The following is a 24,212-nucleotide window of genomic DNA, read 5'->3' on the forward strand; positions in this document are numbered from 1 at the left end:
AGGAGGTGACGGTTGGATAACTTTTTCAACCACTGTCAGAGGCCAAGGCCAAGTCTGTGCGTGTTGAGGGAATAAAAAAAAGGGGAAGTGCATGTGTTCTATTGATGTGTTTGTGGTTTCACTAGAGATTAGTAATCAGTATTCCTCGACAGTCATAGGAAATGTTTGATTTATCTCATCTCTTTATCTCATCTCTTTATGGTCCCGTTTGTTTTAAAGTAGATCTAAACCCTAACTGAATGATACTAAAGCTGGCCATACACTGTGCAAATCAAGAACCGGACGAAATTCACACACTGCCGCTGTCGGCACCCTTTCAGTCGGCATCCTTTGATCAGCTGATCGAAGGAGTAGGTCAGAAAATCTTTTGAACGAACAGAGCCGGCCGCCAGTCAGCCTCCAGCTCTGTTCAGGTATTCTGACAGTGGGCGCCAGCCACTCTCGGAATACAATGAAGACAGCGGGAGATTCCTCCAACGCTTGAAAGCGTTGCTGGAGGAATTTGTTCTGTTTTTTTTTTTTTCGTTCAGCCCACTTGTGTCATAAACCATTGTCATCTTTTGTTGCATTCTCTGTGCTGCTGATCTCTTGCAGCTTCTTTGCATCCACTTGTTGTTTGCATGTACTACAGAAATTGCTGCATGGCATTTTTCATGCCAGGTATCCTGATGGTGACAACAGTAGATTATGTCTGTATAATGTGTGATGAATCTGCAGCCTTTGTGAGACGTTGACAATGCAGAAAAACAATTGGGAGGCAGGGACATAGTTGTCACCCTATAACAGGAAGTGCCTTAACAAGGACCTCTTCTGGCAAGATTCATTTACTGAAAGCTGCAGATTTAAAAATATTGAAAACGACTTTTGAAATGACATTAACATGTTAAAGCTTATATGAGAATTTAGGTACTAGGTTTGTGTAATTGAACAATACAGATGGATGTCATGTTTCCTTATATTGCAAGGCCCTGTAATAGCCATTCTAGACCATTGGTGTGTCTTTACTATGCTTTGTGCTTGATATATAATAAGGAATTATCTCTACATACTGTTTTAGAATACATTATAATTTGGGTTTTTTTCTGCCTTTCCAGGCTCCCCAAATAACAAGCCCCTGAATGCTGTGCTAATGACAATCACAGGTAAGTTCTCTAAGTCCAACACCACTCAACATTGACATTGTAATCTCAGGTGCTTGCTGTCAGCTTCAATCGCATGCTCACTTCTGGTCACAAGACTTCCTCACCAGCAATTACCAGTTCTGTCCAGCATTTGTGTCCATTACAAAGCTAAATGATGGCGTGTCTCCTTCCTCATAATGTAGTATAAATAAGTGAGGAGTTTAGCTGTGCTGGAGCAACACCGCCGCGGTTTTATTTTTGTTTTGATATAAAGATAAAAAGTAAGCACCTTCTAGAAATCCCACAGTTGCAGTAATGGTGTTTAATAACTCTTGTATTATTTCCTGTATTCTATAAAGAGGATTGGTTGAGTGTCTTTGTCTTCTAGGCTTTTTCATCGGAGGCCCCTCCAATATGATCAGCTCAGCAATCTCTGCAGACCTGGGCCGCCAGGAGATGGTGAGAGGCAGCAGTGAAGCCCTGGCCACAGTAACCGGCATTGTGGATGGAACTGGAAGCATGGGAGCTGCTATTGGTCAAGTGAGTACAGACATATTGAGCGAAGACCTATTTGACCTCCTCCCCACCCCCTCCTGGAGGGACTACTCCCCCCACCCCTTTTAATTTATTTTTAATACATTTTTCAAACGTCTTCTGGCTGGTCACATGATGCTACAGGGTACACTACGTTAGTGCCATTCCCTACATTATTGAAGTTGGTTTCAGAATGCCATGCTGATGCCCCTCCCCAGGGGACAAGCCCATGATGCCCTCACTTACAGGCGCCAGGTGTCATTTACATGAAAAGGGGACAGGCGCTGGATCACAGTGCAGGTAACTGCAGGGGAAAGCTCCATAGAGGGGGGAAGCTTACAGTAGGAAGGGGAATTATTAAAAAAAAAAAAAAAAAACTTTTCATACAGTGTAGCTGGGCTTTGAATTTCTTTTTGTTTGAACCTGACACTTGAATCTGACAGTTCCTGCCCTGTAAACTGAGTAACTGCACAGACTGTCTCCCAGCTCTTGAGTACATAATACCAGTAAAATACCAGAGCCTTATTGTTTTACATTGAATCCAGGCCTCTGTTATTGGACCTGCTTCAGAAGCTGGGAGGATAGGGTGTGAGGTCAAGCAGTTTTCATGGCAGCAGCTGTCAGACTTCAAGTGACCTCTGACATTCGATGTAAAATGTCAGACTCAAAGTAACTCTTAACTAACTCTACAGCAAATGTAGAGCAGTAACACTGCAGAATTATAATAAAGACTCTGAGGGGAATTTATCAAAACTGGAGCAGTTGCCATGGACAACTCCTGCAGATTATCACTGCTCCAGTTTTGATAAATTCCCCTCTCAGTATTTTATTGTTCTATGAGTGACTGGTTCTCTTTAACTGAGACCAGTAGAGGGTTATGATTCTAGCAGGGGGGGTTTGTACTTGGAATTTCGAACCGAAAATATTTTTTTATTCTTTTTCAAAAAAAAAAATTTTTAGAAGCTTTTTATTTTTATTCATTTTTATTTTTTACTTTTAGGGGCTTTGGGGAAATATTGGGGATCTAACTAGACCCCTGATATTTCCCTTTTTAAAATAGAAAAAGAGAGTGAGGACACAATCCTCTTTTTTTAGAATCCTCTATGCTGAGTGTTCCTGTTCATTTATAACTTGAGGACAGAGTATGTTTACTATAACCACAATCATGAATGAACAGGAGATGCTGTAGATCACTTCCATTCATTCATAATTGAGTAAACGAGGGGTGTGGGAGGAGAGCTCAGCCTCCTGTGACAGCTGATAGCCACACCGCCACTCTCCTCTGATCTGTGACAGGAGGCTGAGCGGTGTGGGTGGAGAGACGCCGGCCTGTCACAGCGCTCTCCTTCTGCAGTGCTCGGCCGCCTGTGACGGTTTCTCTCCTCCCCGCTGGGACACAGCAGTGCCCAGCAGAGAGGCGAGAAAGAATGGATGCACCGCTGTATCGGCCAGCAAATTGCACTTTCGGCATTTTGCCGAAAGTGCCATTTTCAGCTGATATATCAGTCCATCCCTAGTTTTAACCCTTCCCTACACTGTCAAAACCAAACAAAAAAAACAGTTTTGGCTTTAGATATACTTCAGCCTGCACATGCCAGATTTGTGAGCAAGGGGAATATTTTGTTCTATGCACATTTTACCATGTACAGACAAACCTCACAGAATATCAGTCTGGATGGGTCTCATGTCTGACTCTGCTCTGTTTTCCAGGTTCTGGTGTCGGTGATCCAGGCAAAACTTGACTGGATGTGGGTCTTTTATTTCTTCATTCTCATGGTAAGATAACATCTCACATGTGTTTGGCGCACAGTGGGGTTGAATTATGAAAACTGAAATAAATGGAATATATTGTCAGGAGCCAAATGTTTAGTTTTTTCCATGCCGTACATCCTCTCAGGCAGTGGGACCTCATAGGGGCTGGTGACAATAAGACAGATGGTGCTATTCAAGGCTTGACGGATCTAAGCTTTAGACCTGCTACTGTCCACCCTCTGGGGTAGATTTCATTTCATTACAAAAATCTGTTTTTTGCTTTCACTAATCACACTTTTGCACAGTCTTTTCTGTGCTAAGACCCACTAGGCTGTCTTGTACTGAGTGCTGGAAGTGGTGTCAAATCAGGCAGGAAGGAAAGGAATACTCATCAGTATTGCCTGTGGTTGTCCTATTCCCCAATACTTACCATGCCTTGTTTTGCACTCTGTCTCTGTGGGGTGGCAGCCATCTTTGTAGAGGCAGGACTGTATCTTCCTTATGTCCGAGCCTCCAACAAGGAGAGCAGTGAGCAGCACAGTGATGGTATCAAAAAATCTCACTTCAAATCTCCTGAGAGTAGTAGTCAGAGGCGGAAGTCCCATAGATAATCTCACACTGCAGATTGACATCTACGAGATTGTAGAGAGAGGAAATCCCTAACATACCTGGAAGTGCGCTGTTATTTTTCAGTAGGCTTTCCAGCCAAGTTTCAGGGTACTTTGTAGGCATAAATAAAATTTCTAGATATTCCCTATAACCTTCTACTGTATATTCCCTATAAATCTTTCTGAGTTAAGGTCTACTTATAAAATCTGTTTTTTAACATGCTTATGAAAGAATGGAAACATTGGTCTAGCAGCAAAAGGGTTAAAAGTTTAAAGAAAGCTGTTTGAAGCGAGCTGAAAGCATTGTAAAGGCTCATTCACACCATCTGGCTGTTTCCAGCGTAACCCCAAAGCAAGACCATGCAATTCGCCTTGTCACAGATGGTGCCCTTTCACACCACCAGGTTGCGGTAGGAACGCGGTGGTGTGCGCTAAAAAAAAAAAAGTAAGGCGCTGCCTTTTTTCAAAGCAGCAGGATGCAACGCGTTACAAGCGCCTTGCACCCGCTTTTTTTTTTTCCGCCTTCTGGCGGGAATAATGACGTCAGGGGGAGGGGAACACTTTCTATTGGATTTTGTACTTGGGGTTAGGGTATTTAGGTTGAAGGTTATATGGATGCTGGTGTTATACTAAAACCTGATGCAGGCTTTGTGATAGTCTGCATCAATAATGAAAGTGGATTATTGACACAAGACATAGGTGTGCTGGTGACCTTTATCATATATTTGAAGATGCACGGCGCCATCCGTGGTTACTACAGCATCCAACTTTATACATAGGGGTTCCGGTAAGGGGTGCAGCAGTTCCTCTCCAAGATTTCCTTAAAAAAAAAAGTAAGGCACGGCCTTTTCTCAAAGCAGCAGGATGCAACGCGTTACAAGTGCCTTGCACCTACTGTGCCCATAGAACTGAATGAAATGTCACTTGTGATATTTCAATACTGTTCCAAACACAAAAAAGTACTTAGTGTGATGCGTTGGGATCAGCGCTTTGTCACTGCGTGATTAGTGGAACATTGGTGTGGATTGGCCCTAAAATCTTGCTGTACACACTTCCCTCAGATTTGCCTTTTATGAGCTGAAGCTAGTGTGTAACAGCTGACGCTGGAAGACACATCCAGGGATTACATGATTTTTCCCATTTCTGGCTTTCCAACCTATTCCAGCTACTGCAGCTTGGCAGTTGATAGCGGCTGCTGACTGTAGTAAGATACAAAAAAAAAAAAGTTTGCCTTTTTGTCACTCCAAAATTCATAAACTTTCCTCCCCGCTATGAATGTCATTTGGGGGATTCTGAAGTCTAGCTAGGGCACACGGTGATCTTCTATTCTTTTGTATAATGCGTTGCTGTGATCGTTTTCTTGCTTAGCCTCTGGCATATATTGCTTTACAAGAGTCCCAAGATGCCAATTGAGCGGCATAAGTGCTGTCATCTCCCACACATGTCATTTGGTGTCTTTCAATGATCAAAAGCATTCATCTAGCTGACAGCAGACAAAAAAAACAAAACGCTTTTGTTAACTAAAATTTTCCAAAGTTATACTTCAGTCAAACTTGTATATGTAGAACCAACCCATATACAAAGGTCACAGCCTGCTCATGTTCCCTGGTTCCTGATAAACTGGGGCCCTGAGAACACCAAATACAGATTGTTTGATTCTAAGGACAGGGGTTCCCAGCTCCTCCCTTTAGAGTCTGTGCAGTCTAAGTGTACACACCCATGGGACAGGGAGATCCAGAGGCCTACTCTCCAGTCAGACAAAATTAAATGTATATCAACCATAAATGAATGTAAAATGAGAGCACTTTCTATTTTTAGCACAATGTTCCCTGGTTGGAATGAGCAGTTCACAGATTTTATGTTCCTAGCACATACAGCATAATGGCCCGGGTGTATTCTGTCTGTACTGCTGCACAATGCTAAAAAGCTGCAATAGGCTGTTGAAGCCAAACTCTAGGCAGATGTAATAGACTCAAATGAATGCAGCTCTGTATTCATGAATGCATCCTTAAATCTATTGCTTTAAATGCAACTAGGGGCAAGTACCTGTATTTGACTTAGTAGCAGTCTCTTGCAATCCCTTCTGCAGCAAAGCTCAGACTGGGACAGGGAGGGGCAGGTTTCAAAGGTGTGCTGCTTACAAATGTGCAGATATGAGAGAGTGAGAGAAGAGTCCGCAGAGGGGTGACCTCATTTCACTGTCCAGTCTGCAGAGTAAGGGCCCGTTCACACTAGATGCAGTGCGTTCTGGCCCGATTGTAACCAAAATGCATTGCCTCGCATTGCGGCCGGCTGGTTTTTTTTTTTTTTTTATGGGGGGGGGGCCATTGAAGTGAATGGCACCGTAGCCACGCCCTCTGTCCGCAATGCGATCGGTCGCACGGGATCGCAAGGCACATTGCAGCATTTTGATCACACCGGACTGCAGGCATAATGTGCCTTGCGATCCCGTGCGGCCGGAGGGCGTGGCTACTGTGCCATTCCCTTCAATGGCCTGCCACGCCCCCTCTGCCCAACAAAAAAGTGAACCGGCCGCAATGCGAGGCAGTACATTCTGGCCGGAATCGGGCCGGAATGCCCTGCATTTGGTGTGAACGGGCCCTAAAGAGGACACCACTGTATTCCTTCCACAGCCTTGAAACGTAACGCGGAAAGTGGTGTAATCGGCCTGGCTGTGCTGTGTAGCATCTGGAAATCGCAGGACTACCATGGATAGGAATCCAAATCCTTTGTCAAGTGAAGCGGTTCTTTTAAATGCACAGTAACAGTTGTGATCAAAACTATTCAACTCCCATTCCAAATCAGGTTTATTGGCAAAATGTACAAACTTTCAGTTGTTTGCAATGAACAAATCAAAAGCAATTGAAATAGGTTAACACAACGAATATTTCAAGTGGTTTCTCCAAATTCTACTGAAAATGCAACTTTTAATGCAATCTCAAAATGATTCTTCCCCCTGAATAGAATCCCTCACCAGAGCACACATCTGAAAAACAAGTGTTGTCTCAAGCACACGTGATGTAACTAGTCAAGGGCTTCATTAGTTGCACCATGCGTGGCTGTGCGTGAACTCCATAGAAAATCTCTGGTGAAGAAGGTGGTTGCAGCACTTAAACCCAAGTCAACTGGAGGCCGTTGCTCACGAGAGATCCTCGGGAACGCTGCCGAAAGCTGGTGTCTGGCTATGCATCTCCTTTGCAGCAAGTCCTAACAGCAAAAAGGTGCTCCAAGTACTAAAGATGCTTGCCATGAAGGACTTGTATAATTATGAGAACGCAGATGTCATTAACCAGTTGACATCCGCGGTGTTAAACCCCCTTCCCATCCAGGCCATTTTTCAGTATTCAGCGCTGCGGTACTTTGACTGACATTTATTCCGTCATGCAGCGCTGTACTGAAATGAATTTTATACCCTTTTTTGGGGACAGATAGAGCTTTCTTTTGGTGGTATTTATTCACCACTGGGGGTTTTATTTTTTTACTATATTAAGGAAAAATTACCGAAATTTTAAAAAAAAAAACAGTTTCCCCTATATTAAATGATAAAACATATGTGTTGATGCTCTGTAGCAACTTTGTAGTGATTTTTCCACTGTACAGATCCCCCCTAAGCCAAGCTTGGACCTGTAAGCTGTTGAGGATCTAAAGTATCTAAGCATCCCCTACCAGCCATTTGGATTTCGCAAGCTACAGTAGCTTTTTGTCTTATGAGGAGCAGCATGCCAGTCACATAAAGCAGCCAAGTAATATGCAAATAACTGCTTCAGATTGTGATCATGATATACAAAGGTTTGTTTACTATATTCCACTAAATCAGGTCATGTTGTCCCTGTTACATTGGCAGCAGGCGCTTCCAGACTAAACCGTTCAAGTAATGCAGAAAGCAGATCAGTGTTTGAGATTGACGCTTGTCAGTTGTGTGTCCGTTTAGCCGGTGAATGGATAGGCTGCATTCTCAGGGATGTCACTTGTCTCTAGTGAATGGATAGGCTGCATTCTCAGGGATGTCACTTGTCTCTAGTGAATGGATAGGCTGCATTCTCAGGGATGTCACTTGTCTCTAGTGAATGGATAGGCTGCATTCTCAGGGATATCACCGGTCTCTAGTGAATGGATAGGCTGCATTCTCAGGGATGTCACCGGTCTCTAGTGAACGGATAGGCTGAATTCTCAGGGATATCACCGGTCTCTAGTGAATGGATAGGCTGCATTCTCAGGGATGTCACCGGTCTCTAGTGAACGGATAGGCTGAATTCTCAGGGATATCACCAGTCTCTAGTGAATGGATAGGCTGCATTTTCAGTGAGGTCACTGTTCTCTAGTGAATGGATAGGCTGCATTCTCAGGGATGTCACCAGTCTAGTGAATGGATAGGCTGCACTCAGTGATGTCACCGGTCTCAAGTGAATGGATAAGCTGCATTCTCAGTGAGGTCACTGGTCTCTAGTGAATGGATAGGCTGCATTCTCAGTGAGGTCACTGGTCTCTAGTGAATGGATAGGCTGCATTCTCAGGGATATCACCGGTCTCTAGTGAATGGATAGGCTGCATTCTCAGGGATGTCACCAGTCTAGTGAATGGATAGTCTGCATTCTCAGGGATATCACCGGTCTCTAGTGAATGGATAGGCTGCACTCTCAGTGAGGTCACTGGTTCTCTAGTGAATGGATAGGATGCATTCTCAGGGATGTCACCAGTCTAGTGAATGGATAGGCTGTACTCTAATTCATATGCATTCATGTTACAGAAACCCTTTATGCTGTAGCTTGATTTCATGGCTACAGTTTTGAACTACATTTGAAATGTTCCTGAAGTTTGTTTAGAATGACGATTGGATCCCATACAGAGCAGAGGCTGCCAATCCATACTGACAGCTGCCATTTTAGCAGTTCTCTAGTTCTTGTATATACTGACTTTTCTTTATCAGCCTTATATTTGACATCCTGATTAGCAGACTGCTAACTAACTTATGCTTTTTTATCCCTCCAGACTTTCCTTGCCCTCCTCTTCATCATTCCACTCCTCGTGCGGGAACTGAGACCGGTCTGGAGAAACCGGCGTATGTCCCGCCTGGCCGGGTGACAATTAAATTCACTGACACCTGTTCACATCCACACGAGACAATCGGAACCCAATTTGGGAGTCCAGTAAAGACCAGGAACAAGAAAGGAAAAGAGTTTGGTGTGGATAGCGTCCGTCAGTTCTAGTAATCTATATTTTTGTAAGATTTGTTGCTTTAAAGACGCACTACAACAATCTCCGTTTTTTTGCTTTTAAACTTTTTTTCCCACTCTGGACCTGAAGTGTGGGCTGAAAACCTTCAAAATCAAACAAAAAAAAGTCAAGGTGGGACTTTTTAAAATCCCCTTGCAATCTACATTCATTTTCTGTACATTGTCTATGTTTGTACTATGAATGAGCTCTCACCATATAGATGGTACCTGGCAATGTATGGCATAAAAAAGGGATTGAAAAGCAAGAGAGAATGCAAACAGCACTTTATGGCCTGTTATTTGTCAACGTTTTCTGTCACGTGGACTGAATTGTTATTACGATGACTCGCTGTGCCTAGAAAAATTCTGTTTATTCAGATGCAAGGTTGACCTTTTTTTCTTTTAGTTTTTTCTACCCATAGTCTCTTGCCTGCTTGTAATCCTCAATAGCCATTTGCCATGCCCCCCCCCCTTCCCCAATCTATATTCACTTTTGTAGCTCTGACAAAGCTTATCTTGGAATGCTTTTGATCTGCTGAAATGGATTCTGTACATTTATGCTGTTTGTGCACATGAAAGAGCGCCGCAGGGCTAGTGCATCTATGCCGCTTTTAAATATTTAAGTATGACATATCAATGTATGTAGCCATGTATACACTGCCATAAGACGGACTGCGTTCGGTAGCTCTTCAGTTTAATTCTGAATTGAGAGTTTCTTTATCATTCGTTGAGAGACACAGGAAGTCTTTTACCTTTGGGTTATACTGCCTCCTACAGCAAGGAGGAGACGCTGGCAAACAACAAAACTGTAGGCCTGCCCAGTATAACACCTCCTACTGCCAGCATGCTTTAGTTTTTGTGCTAGTTTCCGAGAAGAATGGAAATCTTTTACTCTTCTCTGCTGTGTAAAAGACTAACCTATATATACATACTAACCTAGCACTATATTTTCTTCAAAATATTTTCTTTCCTTTTTATTAAGACTCATCTCTACATCATGGCTAAAGCTGACCATCCTCCGCCTGGCTTATAGGATCATGCCCGGACGCAGCCAGACTGGACTTGACAGGGATCAACTGGAAATGACCTTGGGGCATTGGGTTTCATGTAGGGAGCTTTCTGGACTTCATTCTGGTGACAAGTTAGCTGTGGAGCACTTTCCAGGAGCTACCTCACTTACATTGGTTACTAGGTGCCTTATAAATCCCTGCTTGCTTGAGTTACTGTTGTGGTGCTAAATGTGGGCGTCATCCACTGGGAGGAGTGTTGTGATTGTCTGCTCCACTCTCTTTCCTGACTTACAGCATTGAAGAAGCCTCTCCCTGCTGCTGATTCTGCTTGGGGGGAGAAAGCATTAGTGACTTTGGTCACCTCTTGCCATACAGCCCTCATCTAATACCAATGGTTTTGGCTTCACAAGTACCTGAGGCCTTGCCTTCTACTCTGAGCCTGAAGTTCCATTACCACCACATAGTCACAACATATTTGATTCTAGACATGGGAGGGATCCCACTGTATAACAGGTGACCCCTGCTCTCACTCTACTAATGCCTCCGAGACAGCTTGCAGCACACCTCTGATAGTGCCCATGTCTGCAGCCTAGAATCATGTTGCCCTCTGCTCCTGGAGTCTATTCCTCTTTAGCATAGACAAGTGTGGTCGGTTCCTCTGCCTTTTAAGCAGAGGTTTTCACTATAGTTGAAATAATTTTATGGCCCAAGTCATCTAGTTATTTGCCAATTTTGACCAGAGGCCACAAGCGCGTTCTTGTGTCTTCCAACACAGATTATGTATCTGATTTACCCACGACCTTAGCGACTTCTAAGCCATCACCCACAGAGACACTGATTCTGAGTTGTCCAGTCCTTGCCAGACAAACTTATCTTGGAGAAGTTGCAGACGTCTGCTATTGCTATCCAATTAAGTGACCTGTTCAGCTCGTATTGATGCGGTGTGCGCCACTCTGAAACTAGAGGAACAGCCTGTTTTCTACCAGTGTGGTTTCCAGTCTAGGGTCTCTTTTAGAGCCCCTAAGACCGCAAAGGCTTTCCTACTACACCTGCTGTTCCACCCCTTTCTCTATGTACATAGGAAATTCCCTAACAACAAGCTGTTTTCTCCACCCAAATGCTTTTTAGCTTTGTACCCCATTTGTGTAGGACCTTAGGGGCATTACCTCTACAAGGTGATTGTCTAAACTAGCAGCCTTATCCTGCAAGGAACCCTTTCTAGTTTTGCCTGAAGGCAATGTAGTTTTGAGGTCCAGGACTTCCTTCTTGCCTTGTACCCCGACTAGGATATCATTCTTCCATTATTCTGTTAGACTCCAGTGCACCAAAAGGAAGTCTTCATTTTCTGGATGTAGTTGTGGCTGTGATTTCTTTAGTCTTCCTCAAGCTCTCAGCACTGCTGTAAGACTGATTCCCTTTTTGTAATCCTGGATGGATGCCGTAGGGGTGCAGCAGCTTCTCATCTTTACATGGCTCAGCAGACACTCATCCAGACTTGTGGTCCAGAGGTCCTGTCAAGGTGCACTCTACTAGTTTTGTGTGCGCTTCTCTTCCTGCTCTCGTACCAGCATTGGGCATATGGTTGTTTCGGTGTTTAAGCTGCAGTCCCGTCAGCTGTTTTTTTCCCATGGGACTTTTAGAATTTGTTGACATTGTTGGCCACCCTTCAGTTGGACTGCTTTTGGACATCCTGAAGGTAAGACTCCTGTGTCCATTAATGCACGATAAAGAAAGTAGGATTTCTGTACTCGGGAAAATTGTTTGGAGTTCATTCAGCTACACAGGTCTGTATTTATGCTCCTGCTGGTTGGTAGTGGGAGGGTTTATCTGGACTGGCCTACAGTTTTTGTAAGCCATTGTCCAGACCTCCTGTAGGCGGTTGTGTAACCCAAAAGTGAAAACAGACGTCCTGTATCCCTCAATAGACTCAAAGAAATGTGGTTTATGGTGATTTCTGAACATTTCTGTTTTTTTTGTTTCTTTTTCTTTTTGGACCGGTCTGTTGTACTAATAATTTGGGATGCAATTGAATTTTTCTATAAAAAAAGTTGAACTGAACCCAAGGCAAACTGCTAAATATTCAGATACCTTGGTGGGTAAAGCAACCAACTAATTTGGCTGTTTTTGAGTTTCTCTGCCCCTTCAATTCCAGCTTTTATATTTGTTAATATTGCCTAGACTTTTTTAAATAAAACGTAGGTTTGGTGCACTACTTACCTCTTCTTGGGCACTGTTCCCCCACAGAGCTGCCACACTACGATTTCAGCTTCTCCCTCAGGGCCAGCTTCCCTTGAGCCCAGGGTGCCAAGGACCTTCAAGGATTGGGGATGCTTCATCAAGCTGCGCTGGGCTGACAGGAGAATGGCACCACATTAAATCGTGCTGTGCTCTCTGCAGAATTTAGGACCCGCCCACTGTTGAGTAAGAGGACCATGCTTGTGATGTGATTGTGAAGAAATAATTAGGCCTTAAACATCACCAGCATACATCAGTTAAGTGGCTGTAGTCTCACATTGACAGAATGTTGGGGAGAGGTATACAAGTACAGCAGTGGTGATACTATATCGGTAAAGGTCAAGCTTGGGATTTTTCTTTTGGGGACACTTAAAAGGGACTAAACTGCCATTATCAAATATGCATCAAGTATGCAAAGCTTACTTTTGCAGCACAGTGAAGGGGGGCAGAGGCACGACACCTTAACCGGCTGTTCACTGATGCAGCAGTACATATCAGCAGCTCCAAATGACAGAGTTAATGCAAGGATTCTAAAAAATAGCTGTGCCTAGAGTTGGGCTTCAAGCCTAGATGTCTCATTCATTATCCTTGGGGAGACATCTGCCTGTGTATACCTAGCTTTCCAGTGGGTTGAAGAATGGACGCTGACCCTGAATTTAGATTGGGAAAGTTGTAATAAATAACTTTGTGCGTACTTCATGAACTTGCATATAGCTTCCCCTTAAATGAATTAGTGGTGCTTTACACAGCATGCGTGTCAGAAGATGGTTTCTGATATCGTCCGTCTGATACAGCTCAACAAACAAAACATACTTTCTTTTTTCTCCTGTATTGCAAAACCTTCTGTTTTTTTTAGAAGAGTTTGTTTACATGTATAGAGGGGACATTCCTCTTCACCCAGATTAAAAGGGAATTCATCTGCAATATTTTCGATAAGGGATTGCATTCATTTATCCTGTTTACAGTATGTCTAAAACCTGCACCAGAGAAGTTCTAAAAATTTATAAAAAAATGTTTTATAATAGATCACGAAGTATGTATTCATTACAGAATCAATTCAAGAAATCTGGTTTTCTTTTCTGGCCCTTTTTGAAAATGATAGTTACTGGCAGCCATGCCTATCCAGCCCCTTCAGTACTTTAAAGAGGACCATGGCCCAACTTTTTTTGGCCGTGCTTCTCTTTTGGATCACAGGAGGACATTTACTAATGTCCTCCTGTGACCCAAAACTCAGCACACAGCAGGCTATTGTCGCCTATATGCTGACAGCGCAGAGCCGCAGCGTGGATCCTCCTCGCTACCTGATTGACAGCTGATTGATTGGAGCCAGAGTCAGCTGTGCCTGCACCCTCTCCCGTCTGTCCCTATAAGTGATGCTGGAGGAATGGAGAGGGGGGGGATCTCTGGAGGTAGCGGTGACTGACGTAGAAGATCGGGACCTGAGCGATCAGTGGTATGTGATCGCTTAGTTCTCGATCAATAGAGCCGATGAGTGACAGCTGCAGTGTCGCATGTCGGCTCTAACTATTGGGATGAATGCATTTCACTCTCCCCATAATTCTTTTACATCACTGGCCTGAAGCTACTATGTAGCCACTGAAGTCCAAATTCTCAATCTTCACATTTGGTTAGGGTCAGTTACTCAAACTGCTGAACCTACTGGATGAGCATGACACCTGGCATTTTCAGGAGAGGTCAGCAATAGCAGCCAACATACTTCTCTCACTTCATGTAGTAGTACAGCTAGTAAATAGACCTGTAGCTGTCTTTACGGTATTTTAGCATTTTATCTCCACAGCAGTGCTGAGAGAGGGAAGGATAGAAATGTTTGCCAGTCTAGCTCTACTGGGAGCTTACTGATAGAGAGCAGAGTGATGACTTATTTGGTTTGCCGCTGCTCCTTTTTATTGTTCATTCATGGGCTGGGGCTGTTTTGTTTGAGTGCAGGGAAGAAAAGTTAGGTCACTTGATGTGGATCTAGTCCTGCCAGTGCAGCGTAGCAGAGGTGAATCAGAAACCTGACTGAACTGAATTACTAATACTTTGCTGATATGACAATTCACACATGTATTTCCTCTGTGCATTCAGCTGTTTGCTATTATGTGGATCTTTTCTGATACTTTTTGCTGCATCAAATGAAAGTGATTTAAAAGCATAACAATTAGGAATGAATGAAAGCAAAGCAGAAGATTATTTTTGTACAGGCTAATAGGTGAAGTATCGGGAATTAGAATAATGTGTAAAAAAGGTACATAAAGTATAGAATAAGGAATTGTTAGCCGTAGTTTATGTATGTAATGTCAGTGATGTATGGTGGGATCTCTGTTACCTGACAGCTCTGTGTGTGTCCTTCATCACAGCCAGCTCTGGGCAGACTCATGTACACTTGTATATTTGTAAAGGAAACGGTTCTTCTTTACAGAACCAAATTTTATATTGCATTTTGTCTAAATTGTAAACATTGAAATGTAAAAGGATAAGAATTATATTTTCTTTATATTGAGTTAATTTTAAAGAATTCATGTGATGGATTTATTGTTTGTTTTTATCTAAGGGTGAAAAAACGCTGTTAAGGGATCAAGTCTTTTTTTGGACTACATAATAAAATATTCTGTTCAGCAAAGTGTTGCAAGTGCCGTGATATCGCTGGGACATGAGAGGATACCTCTCAACTGATTGGTTGCCATGGACAACTGCTCCACATTCTGTCTGCTCCAGTTTTGATAAATTCCCCTCAATGACTGGATTTGCACTTTAAATATAGTCAGATTTTTTTGGGGGGGGCTCTGTGCCCTCCTGTTTCGGTAGCCCTTTTTACTAGACATGTGCACTGCCAAAAAATTTGTTTCGTTTTAAATTCGGATTTGTGTTATTTCGTTTTTCAGGATTCGGGTGTGAAAGTCAATTCGGATTCGGAATTCGGATTCGGACGAAATTCGGTAGCGTTAGTACGAACGTTCGTTTCGTTTTCTGTTCTTATTCGTTTCTTATTCGTTTCGTTCGTTTGCAGCAAAAGTGACATTTGAGGGGGAAAAAATATTTTTCTCCTTCTCTAATGTCACTTTGCTCCAACGAACGAAACGAATAAGAAACGAATAAGAACAGAAAACGAAACGAACGTTCGTGCAAACACAACCGAATTTCGGAAATGGAAATTCGGATTCGTTTGCATTCGTTATGTCTGTAATTCGGAATTCGGATACATCCGAATGTCCGAATTTACGAAAATTCGTCCGAATTTCGATTCGGAACGAAACGAATCGCACATGTCTACTTTTTACCCCGACTTTTTGTCCTGTTGCCACTGAGATGCACAGTAATGGCAAATCTCCCCAACAAGGACACAAGCAACTATTTTATCCCTCCTTGCTCTTTTAAAGGAGAACTATGGGGTCAGTGTTTTTCCCCATAGTTCTCCTTAGGGTAACGGGAGGACACAAACTAGCGTCCTCCCGTTACCCTAAGCTCAGTATACCGTGAGCTACCACGAGCTACAGCTCGCGATATACTGTGACGCCGGAGCGGATCCCGACGTAGATCACGGGATCCACCCAGCTGCGTGAGTGACAGCTGGCTCTGCCTATCTAGAGGCAGAGCCAGCTGTACCCGCCCCCTCCCTTGTCCGTTCCGCCAGTCAGCGCTGGTAGATCGGGGAGGGGGGAATCCAGCCCCTCCCCTGTCACGGCAGAGAGCCGTGACGGTATCGAGAGGTGAGTGAACGCCGGTATGTGTTCCCTCACCTCCTGACCTACTGAGCCAACCTGTGGCAGTCTCATTGTCACAGGTCGGCTAGAACTATGAGGTGAGTGAAAAGCAATCACCTCATAGTTCTCCTTTTTAAATAAAAAAAAACAACTTCTAGCTTGAAGTATAAAAATGCATTAGCAGGTGGAGTTTTCTGGCAGACGATGCCGTGATTGCTCTTCTTCCATAGAAACTCTTTCCTTTCCTGGTAACAATGTTTTAGTAATTGTACAATGACTGCTGCAGTTGTGAACTTCAGTGTACAATTTGTAAGATGCAGGGAGTTGAGGCAGCTAAACATTGATAGAATTTTGGTGAATCTGACAAAATGTTAACAATTGGTGGCCCTGGTTGCACATCCCAGCCCAACAAGCTTTGATGAATAGGAGGAGCTAGTTGGAAAATTGTCAGCCGAACAACAACTGCAGCTAATCGGCTCCAGTCACTGCTCTGATATTTAGACAGCTGCAGATGCTGGCTGTCAGAAACCAATAGTTAGAAGGGCAGATTCCCCCTATCTGCGATGTTTAGTGTGAATGGGGGAATCTGCAGTTTTCACTTATGCAGCCTGCTGGCCGAAGGAGTAAAAAAAACTATAGGTGTATGGCTGGATGTTGGGACAATGCCACTCCCCTGCGCATGCTCAACAGTTACGTCATCCATGTCTAGCCATAAGCTGAAGACCGATAAAGACCCTACTGGGTCTAAAGACGGAGTCCCCAGACCCAGTAGGAGACAGGGAGGAGAGGGTGACCTTGGAATGACGAGGAGAAGCGCGGACCTTCCATCACACATTATGGCAAGACCCCTGGGAACCCCAACACACTAAGCTGGCTGAAGTCTGACACATCCGTGTTGCAGTGCACAACACACTGCAACACGCTAACATGCATTGCGGGGTGCTGCATTAACAAAATTGGTGCAGGTTTCTTGTAGAGCTTTGACAGCCCATTCAAAATAAATAAGCTGCTTTGATGCAACACATTCTTATGTGCAACATAATGCGCATTAATACACAACAGGCCGCACAGGTGTGCAGAGGGTCAAAATGTAGAATAAGGCTGGCAGTGAGGGCACATTAACACTACAATGATCGCTGAAGCCTGAGCTAGTTAGTAAAAACATGCAAACGACAATACATGTCTGCTAACAATCAGTAACTGCAGCGAGAAAAGAAGTGTTCTGATTGGTTACTGCGCTTCTTCGCATTTGTGAAATGGGCTGTGTGGCTTACTTTACAATCTGAATATAGAAAACGCATTCATTACCATTTCATGTTCTTATTCTCTTCTGTTATCTGGATTCTCTTTTTGTAACTAAACATGTGGGTGATCCTGGTACTGCTCTATAGAATGAAACTGACCAGTGGCTGCACAGGACATTGACTATCTGCTCATTATTTTCATTCCGGAAGAACAAAGGATTCCGGCTTTATTTGCATGTCATTGCACTGTGTGACCAGCAGAGGGAAGATTATATAGTGATTATACTGAGAAGAGGCGCACAGATCATTTCTTCTCTCATCACACTCTAAACTGTAACCTAGGACTACAGTGTGCTTTATGCAATCAATGTAAAGCTGCAAATTAGTACATTCAATAAATGCGCCTGACTGCACCACCAAGCATGCATACTTATGCACACTGATTAAACAATAGTAGTTAGGTGGGAAAATCGGCAGCACAGTGACCGAGGCCCCATTCACATTGCTGGTGCGTTACGCACGTTGATGCCGCGCAGTGCCATTTATTTTGAATGGTACCCAAGCTGACCGATGTTCACTGCGGTGTACCACCACCGTGCACTGTGTTACAATAAATAGTCCTTACACCTTTTTTGATGGGGTGCCTTAACGCAATACATGGTAAGGCATGTGCACTAATGCATCACGTGAGAACCCTGACACAGCTTAACTTGGACCTGAACTTAAAGGGAAGTTCTCCTTTGTTATAAGGAACACTCAGAAATTTGAATTGCGCCTAAGTAGTACCCTGAAAAAAATGTACAGTTTGTCTTCCATTTCTCCTGATAAATAGCAGTGCCCTTCCTGAGCCTCATAGCTGTATATCTGCAGTGTGAGATCCTCGGCACTGCTGCCTCTACCAGTCTCACCAGATTTGATGATGTCATCACTGTGCTCCTCACTGTTCTTGCTGGAGAGGAATCTGTACATGAGGACCTGCAGTGCAAGACTCTCCCTGCTTCATTCATCCAGTGAATCTGTGCCGCCTCAACTTTCTGAATATTCCCCCCTTCAGTCATCAATTCATTAGTCTTTCGAGGGGGCAGTTCTGACATAAGGAAGTAAAGCCCAGCCTTTAAAATGATGGCCGCCTTCACACAGTGTAGAACAAGTAATGTCAGATCAGTAATAAGGAAAAGATCAGCTGCAGAGAGCCCACCAGCAATACTGGTGATTAGTCCTTTGCCTATTGCTTGATTTTTTGGGGAGCAAAGCTTCCACAGGTATTCTTTAACAATTGCACTGTTGGGGCTCTGCATTCAATACCCCCAATCAGTTTATGTTGTGGGCTGGTGTACTGCTGAGTTAACTGAATTCAACTCATATAATTCCAGGATGTTTCGTGCGAATGTGTGACTGCGGCGGGAGTCATATGTGCCTTCATGCGACAGAGAACAGAATGCTTCCACACACTGTAACTCTCTGTGGAATATGTTGGCACTATGTGACTGACTACAATCTAATGGGCCACAATAACAATTGAATTAGCAATGTAGAAATCCAGGGAGGACTCTTTCCACTGTATTTAGAACTGAAAAAATGTCTGTTCTTAAATCCAAGTCGCTCACATATAACAAAAACCCTATGAGGTGCTAAAGGGGTGTGACACTCAAAGTTCTCAGTCAACCCTCTACACATTGCTATAGACACTTCTACTTCTCGTATAATACATGTTTAATCCGGTCACCTGTGTCAGTGATCCCTCGTCTGGTCAGTCCCAACTGTATTGTGCAAAATGCCAAATACTAACTTGGTCATAACATATAGTGCCAGTATGGGGTGAAGTGATACAGCTGGAGGAGAGCTAAAGAACTGTCTGGTTACTGACAATTCTTTCCACTGTGTTTTCCCCGCACAACAGTCCTGAGAAGTGAATGGTAAAAATGTATGGGGGAACTTGAAGCAAAGTGAGCAGGCTGGGTTGTGTTCCAGTGCATTCCAGAGGCCCATGCTCAGTGCGATCGCTGGCACCCGAACGCGTGGCACATTAGTGCCTGCATTCTGGTCCAGTGCAATCTGCAAAAATAGTGCATGCAGCATTTTTGCAGATTACACTGGGCCGGAACACAGGCACCAGCATGCCACGCGTTCCGGTGATCGCACTGCGGGTGTGGGGGGCGTGGCTGTGGTGCCATTGACTTCAATGCACCATCACGCCACCTCCCGCCCCAAAGCAAAGTGAGCAGGCCGGGTTGTGTTCCAGTGCATTCCAAAGGCCCATGCTCTGGAATGCACACTTTATGGTGTGAACCGGCCCTCAATGAGGAGATTTCCCCTCACTTCCTGTCCCCATGACAATGGTATGCACCACTCTGGTAACATGTCTAACTCTCATGCCATGGCATTACTCTGGTATCATGGTGTTACTTTGGTATCATGGCATCACTGATTTTATGAGATCACTCTGGTACTATGGCATCACTCTGGTTTTATGAGATCACTCTGGTATTATGCAATTACTCTGGTATTGTGGCACCATTCTGGTAACATGCCACCCTGTGGTATCATGACGTCACTCTGGTTTTATGGTAGTACTTTGGTATCATGTCTCACTCTGGTATCATAGCGTCACTGGTTTTATGGTAGTACTCTGGTATCATAGCGTCACTCTAATTTTATGACATCACTCTGGTATCATGGCATTAAGCTGTTGTCATGTTGTTATGCCAGTTTTATGCCATCACCCTGGTGTCATGGTGTTACTGTGGTAACGTGTCTCCCAGTGGTGTCATGGTGTCACTCTGGTAGCGTGTCTCCCAGTGGTGTCATGGTGTCACTCTGGTAGCGTGTCTCCCAGTGGTGTCATGGTATTACTGTGGTAACATGTCTCCCAGTGGTGTAATGGCGTTACTGTGGTAGCGTGTCCCGCTCTGGTGTCATGGTGTCTCTCATCCCTTGTATAATTGTGATAAGTTGGAATCCCTCTGGTAATGACATCAGTTTGATACCCCAGTAGTACTCTATAGTACCATGCAGCACTCCCAGCATCCGCCAGGCATTGCTGCAGGTCACAAAAAACTTTATTTAGGAGCCTTTTCTCGCACACCCTCTTTGTACAACTTCTTATAAAAGGGGCCCCTGTCACAGCGTGGCCTGAGCTGCCTCCAGTGTAAACATCGGCCTGTACAGGAGGCCATTAGCAGAGCCACTTAGCCTGAAATGCCGGTTTCTGTGCAGCCCGCAATTAGCCTTCAACCTGAGTAAGACGCGGCCCCCAACAAGGAGCTCTTCACAGGCCTTGTTAGGCCAACTAAACCCAGTATTGTTTCACGAGGGCTGATTGCCCTGCTGACCTGAGAGCTACAGCTTCCTAAAATAAATCCCTCTGACCTCTGGTCCAGACAGGGTAATGGAGACACAGACAGGACACAGTGGCTCATGTACAGGCCTGGTGATGGATGTCTTCCGTGCCGGGTGTTTGTTTATCGGCCTGTCCTGAGGGTTGGGGAAGTGCTATGGGAAGTACACGTCTCCTCAGCTGCACAAACATGGACATTTCTGCTGCAGGTGTAAATGGACCTTCAGTTGTAGTACAAACCTACAATTCTACAAATGTTCAGCAAAAAAAGCTAAACTCCGGGCAAAGTGCCAGATACACCGATAACACATATATCTATGGGAGCCGCTTTACTTGCCCAAAGATTTGTATTTCTGTCTATCCAGTCCTATGATTTACACAGCTCTGCCACACAGCCCTGCCTGGTAGGAGACTTGATTTTTTTTGCAGTTCAATAACACCTACAGGCCCTTGTGCAGGAACCTTCTGTTATAGGGTGCATCTCCACTTGTCACCCTATACGGATATCGGTGCCAATACTGAGTATTAAGGTGCGTACTGGTACCCGCCCAAATGCTCCGATACTTACCCCCGATATGGGAGCTTCCAGTCAGAGAGAAATTTCCTCTGACCGGCAGTGCCGGGAGGGAACACGGAGCCGGCTTCCCAGCCATGATTGGCCGGGAAGCTGGCTCTATGCTGTTTGTCCGGCTTCCCGAGCACAGAGCCAGCCAAACCGTGCCTGCGTGTTGAATTGGCCACTTGTCTCCATCAGAAGCCCGTGTGACAGGGTGACAACGTATGTGCATAATTGTGAGACAGACACAGAGTCTTGTCACTGAGGATGCACTGATATCGGCTTTTCGGTATCAAGTACAAGTACTGATATTTATCTTTCAGTACTCGCCGATACTGGAGAAGGATACCGATACTTCCCAGCCAATCAGCACAGAGCCGGCCAAACAGCATGGAGCTAGCTTCCCGGCCAATCAGGAAAGCTGGCAGCGGGTAATGATTGGCCGGGAACCACAGCTCCATGCTAACAGGTTGGGAAGCCGGCGCAATGTTCATTGGCTGGGAAGCTGATTTCCCAGCTAATCAACATCAAGCTGGCAAAACAGCATGAAGCCAGCTGGGCAATCAAGAAGCCGGGCAGCAGGTAATGACACGCCACCCAGCTTCCTGATTGCCCGGGAAGCCAGCTCCATGCTAGCGGAAGTACCGGTATTGGTTCCCAGTATCGGCGAGAACTGAAAGATAAATATCAGTACTTGTATTTTATACCAAAAAAACGGTATCAGTGCATCCTCAGTGACAACACTCTGTGTCTGTCCCACAATTATGCACATATGTTGTCACCCTGTCACACAGGCTTCTAAAGGAGACTACAAGTGGACATTTCAACACGCATCACGCATCACGCAGGCATAATCCACTGTTACTACCAGCAGAGACCCGCTGTCAGTACCCCTGTCACTCCCGCCGGCCGGAGACTGGATAATGAAAAGAGAAGCAGCAGACTGACTGGCTCATCTCTCTGTCACTCTGCTCTCTCTTTCTGTCAGCACGTCCCTTGCTGATACAATGCTGCAGACTCTTCCTGCCATTCATGTCCGTACCTCGGTATGCGGTATGAACGTTCAGTAACTCCGACGTTAGGAAGAATGAATGGACTAGAAGTACGATGACATCACCACACTTGTATACCATTGAGAACTACAAAGCCCTCTGCTGCAGTGGCTGATGGGACTTGTAGTTTCTGCATGCACACATCCTGTCAAAGAATCTGTGAATGGATGATGCGGCTGTGTGGGTGGAGCCACTGAAAGCCGCACCCAATTAAAAAAAAACACCACCAGCCTACGGGGAGAAGAACCCCACGCTTCAGGTAAGTGGGAGCGGACAGCTTGCTCAATGCAAGCATTTGCGCGATATCGCGCGATTTGCGAATCGCGCAGTGTGAATGGGGCCTGAACATGGATGTAACATGAAACATGATCAGAAAAGTAAAGGATTTGATGCCAACACTGAGAGCGGCTGCAGAGATGGGAAGGAAGGCGCCAAGACGTGACCAGTGATGTAAATCACATCTGCAGCTCTGGTAGCATCATATTGCATGCATCAAATAGTCTATGTGTTTAGAAGCCGCACAACAATAAAAGGTCAGGCAGAGTTCAGGCAGAGTTCAGGCGATGGAGGTGAGACTCCCTGGAGAAATAATCAGTCTTCATGAAGAGTCAGACTTGTAACATGATGGAAACACTGATAGAGAAGAGGATCGCCATGGACACCCTGTATACATCTGTGCACAGTAATACATATTTATCAATTGGAAAAAAATATATAGAGTAATAGAGAAGTAATAAGAGCTGACAGGCACACCTGGGAGGAATGACACGCTGGGGGCCCCGGGGCCAGCAGGGGATGATGGGGAGAGAGGTGGCAGCTTCTCTGACAGATTGGGGAACAGACAAACCCAAAGAAATGCCATGCAAAGCAAGATCAGGCAAATTGGGGAATGCTCCTGAACGTACCGGGGTAAGCGCCAGTGCTGTGGTGGTCAGCTTACAAAGTATAAAGGGACGCGGTGACATCACCAGGGGGCTGCATGTGATATTTGTATATATAATGCTTCAGAAGGCTGCAGACATACTAGGCACGTATACAACAGAAGTTGGCCAGAGACTGTGGACATACTGCAGGAGATGGTCAGAGACTGCAGACATACTACAGGAGCTGGTCAGAGAGGGCAGGTATACAACAGAAGTTGGCCAGAGACTGTGGACATACTGCAGGAGATGGTCAGAGACTGCAGACATACTACAGGAGCTGGTCAGAGAGGGCAGGTATACAACAGAAGTTGGCCAGAGACTGTGGACATACTGCAGGAGATGGTCAGAGACTGCAGACATACTACAGGAGCTGGTCAGAGAGGGCAGGTATACAACAGAAGTTGGCCAGAGACTGTGGACATACTGCAGGAGATGGTCAGAGACTGCAGACATACTACAGGAGCTGGTCAGAGAGGGCAGGTATACAACAGAAGTTGGCCAGAGACTGTGGACATACTGCAGGAGATGGTCAGAGACTGCAGACATACTACAGGAGCTTTGTCAGAGAGGGCAGGTACACAACAGGAGTTGGCCAGAGGTTTTGATGGATAGTCAGAAAAGAGCCAGAAGTTTTGTGAATCTTGGGTGAAAATGTTGATAAACAGACCCCTAATAATACGAGTAATCTGCTTTCACCATAACATGTCTCAGGCACTGGGGGCTGGAATGGAAGTGTTAAAGGAGATATACGGGGAAAGTGAAATACACTCATCCCCATATTTAGAGCCGACGTGTGACAATGCAGCTATTGATCGGGAACTGAGCAATCACATACTGCTGATCGCTCAGTTCCCGATCATCTCCTTGCAGAGAGAGGTGACTGTCAGTCATTGCTCCCCGCAGGGATCCCCCCCCCCCCCTCT

The 24,212-nt window shown here is 44.8% G+C and overlaps 1 protein-coding gene across 1 annotated transcript in view; it reads left to right on the forward strand.

The window, feature by feature from the left end:
- The window catches only part of SLC37A3 (solute carrier family 37 member 3), a 33,283-nt gene extending 24,054 nt beyond the window's left edge, over positions 1 to 9,229 (forward strand). Inside the window, exons 12-15 of the mRNA XM_018570496.1 lie at positions 1,095 to 1,142; positions 1,510 to 1,661; positions 3,366 to 3,431; positions 9,005 to 9,229. Of these exons, the coding sequence (XP_018425998.1) occupies positions 1,095 to 1,142; positions 1,510 to 1,661; positions 3,366 to 3,431; positions 9,005 to 9,097 (359 nt within the window). The 3' untranslated portion in view covers positions 9,098 to 9,229. The remainder of the gene's footprint in view (positions 1 to 1,094; positions 1,143 to 1,509; positions 1,662 to 3,365; positions 3,432 to 9,004) is intronic.
- The last annotated feature ends 14,983 nt before the right edge of the window (positions 9,230 to 24,212 follow it).

This window comes from Nanorana parkeri, unplaced genomic scaffold, assembly GCF_000935625.1.
Source record: "Nanorana parkeri isolate BGI_ZX_2015 unplaced genomic scaffold, ASM93562v1 scaffold1542, whole genome shotgun sequence".
Classification (NCBI taxonomy): Eukaryota; Metazoa; Chordata; class Amphibia; order Anura; family Dicroglossidae; genus Nanorana; species Nanorana parkeri.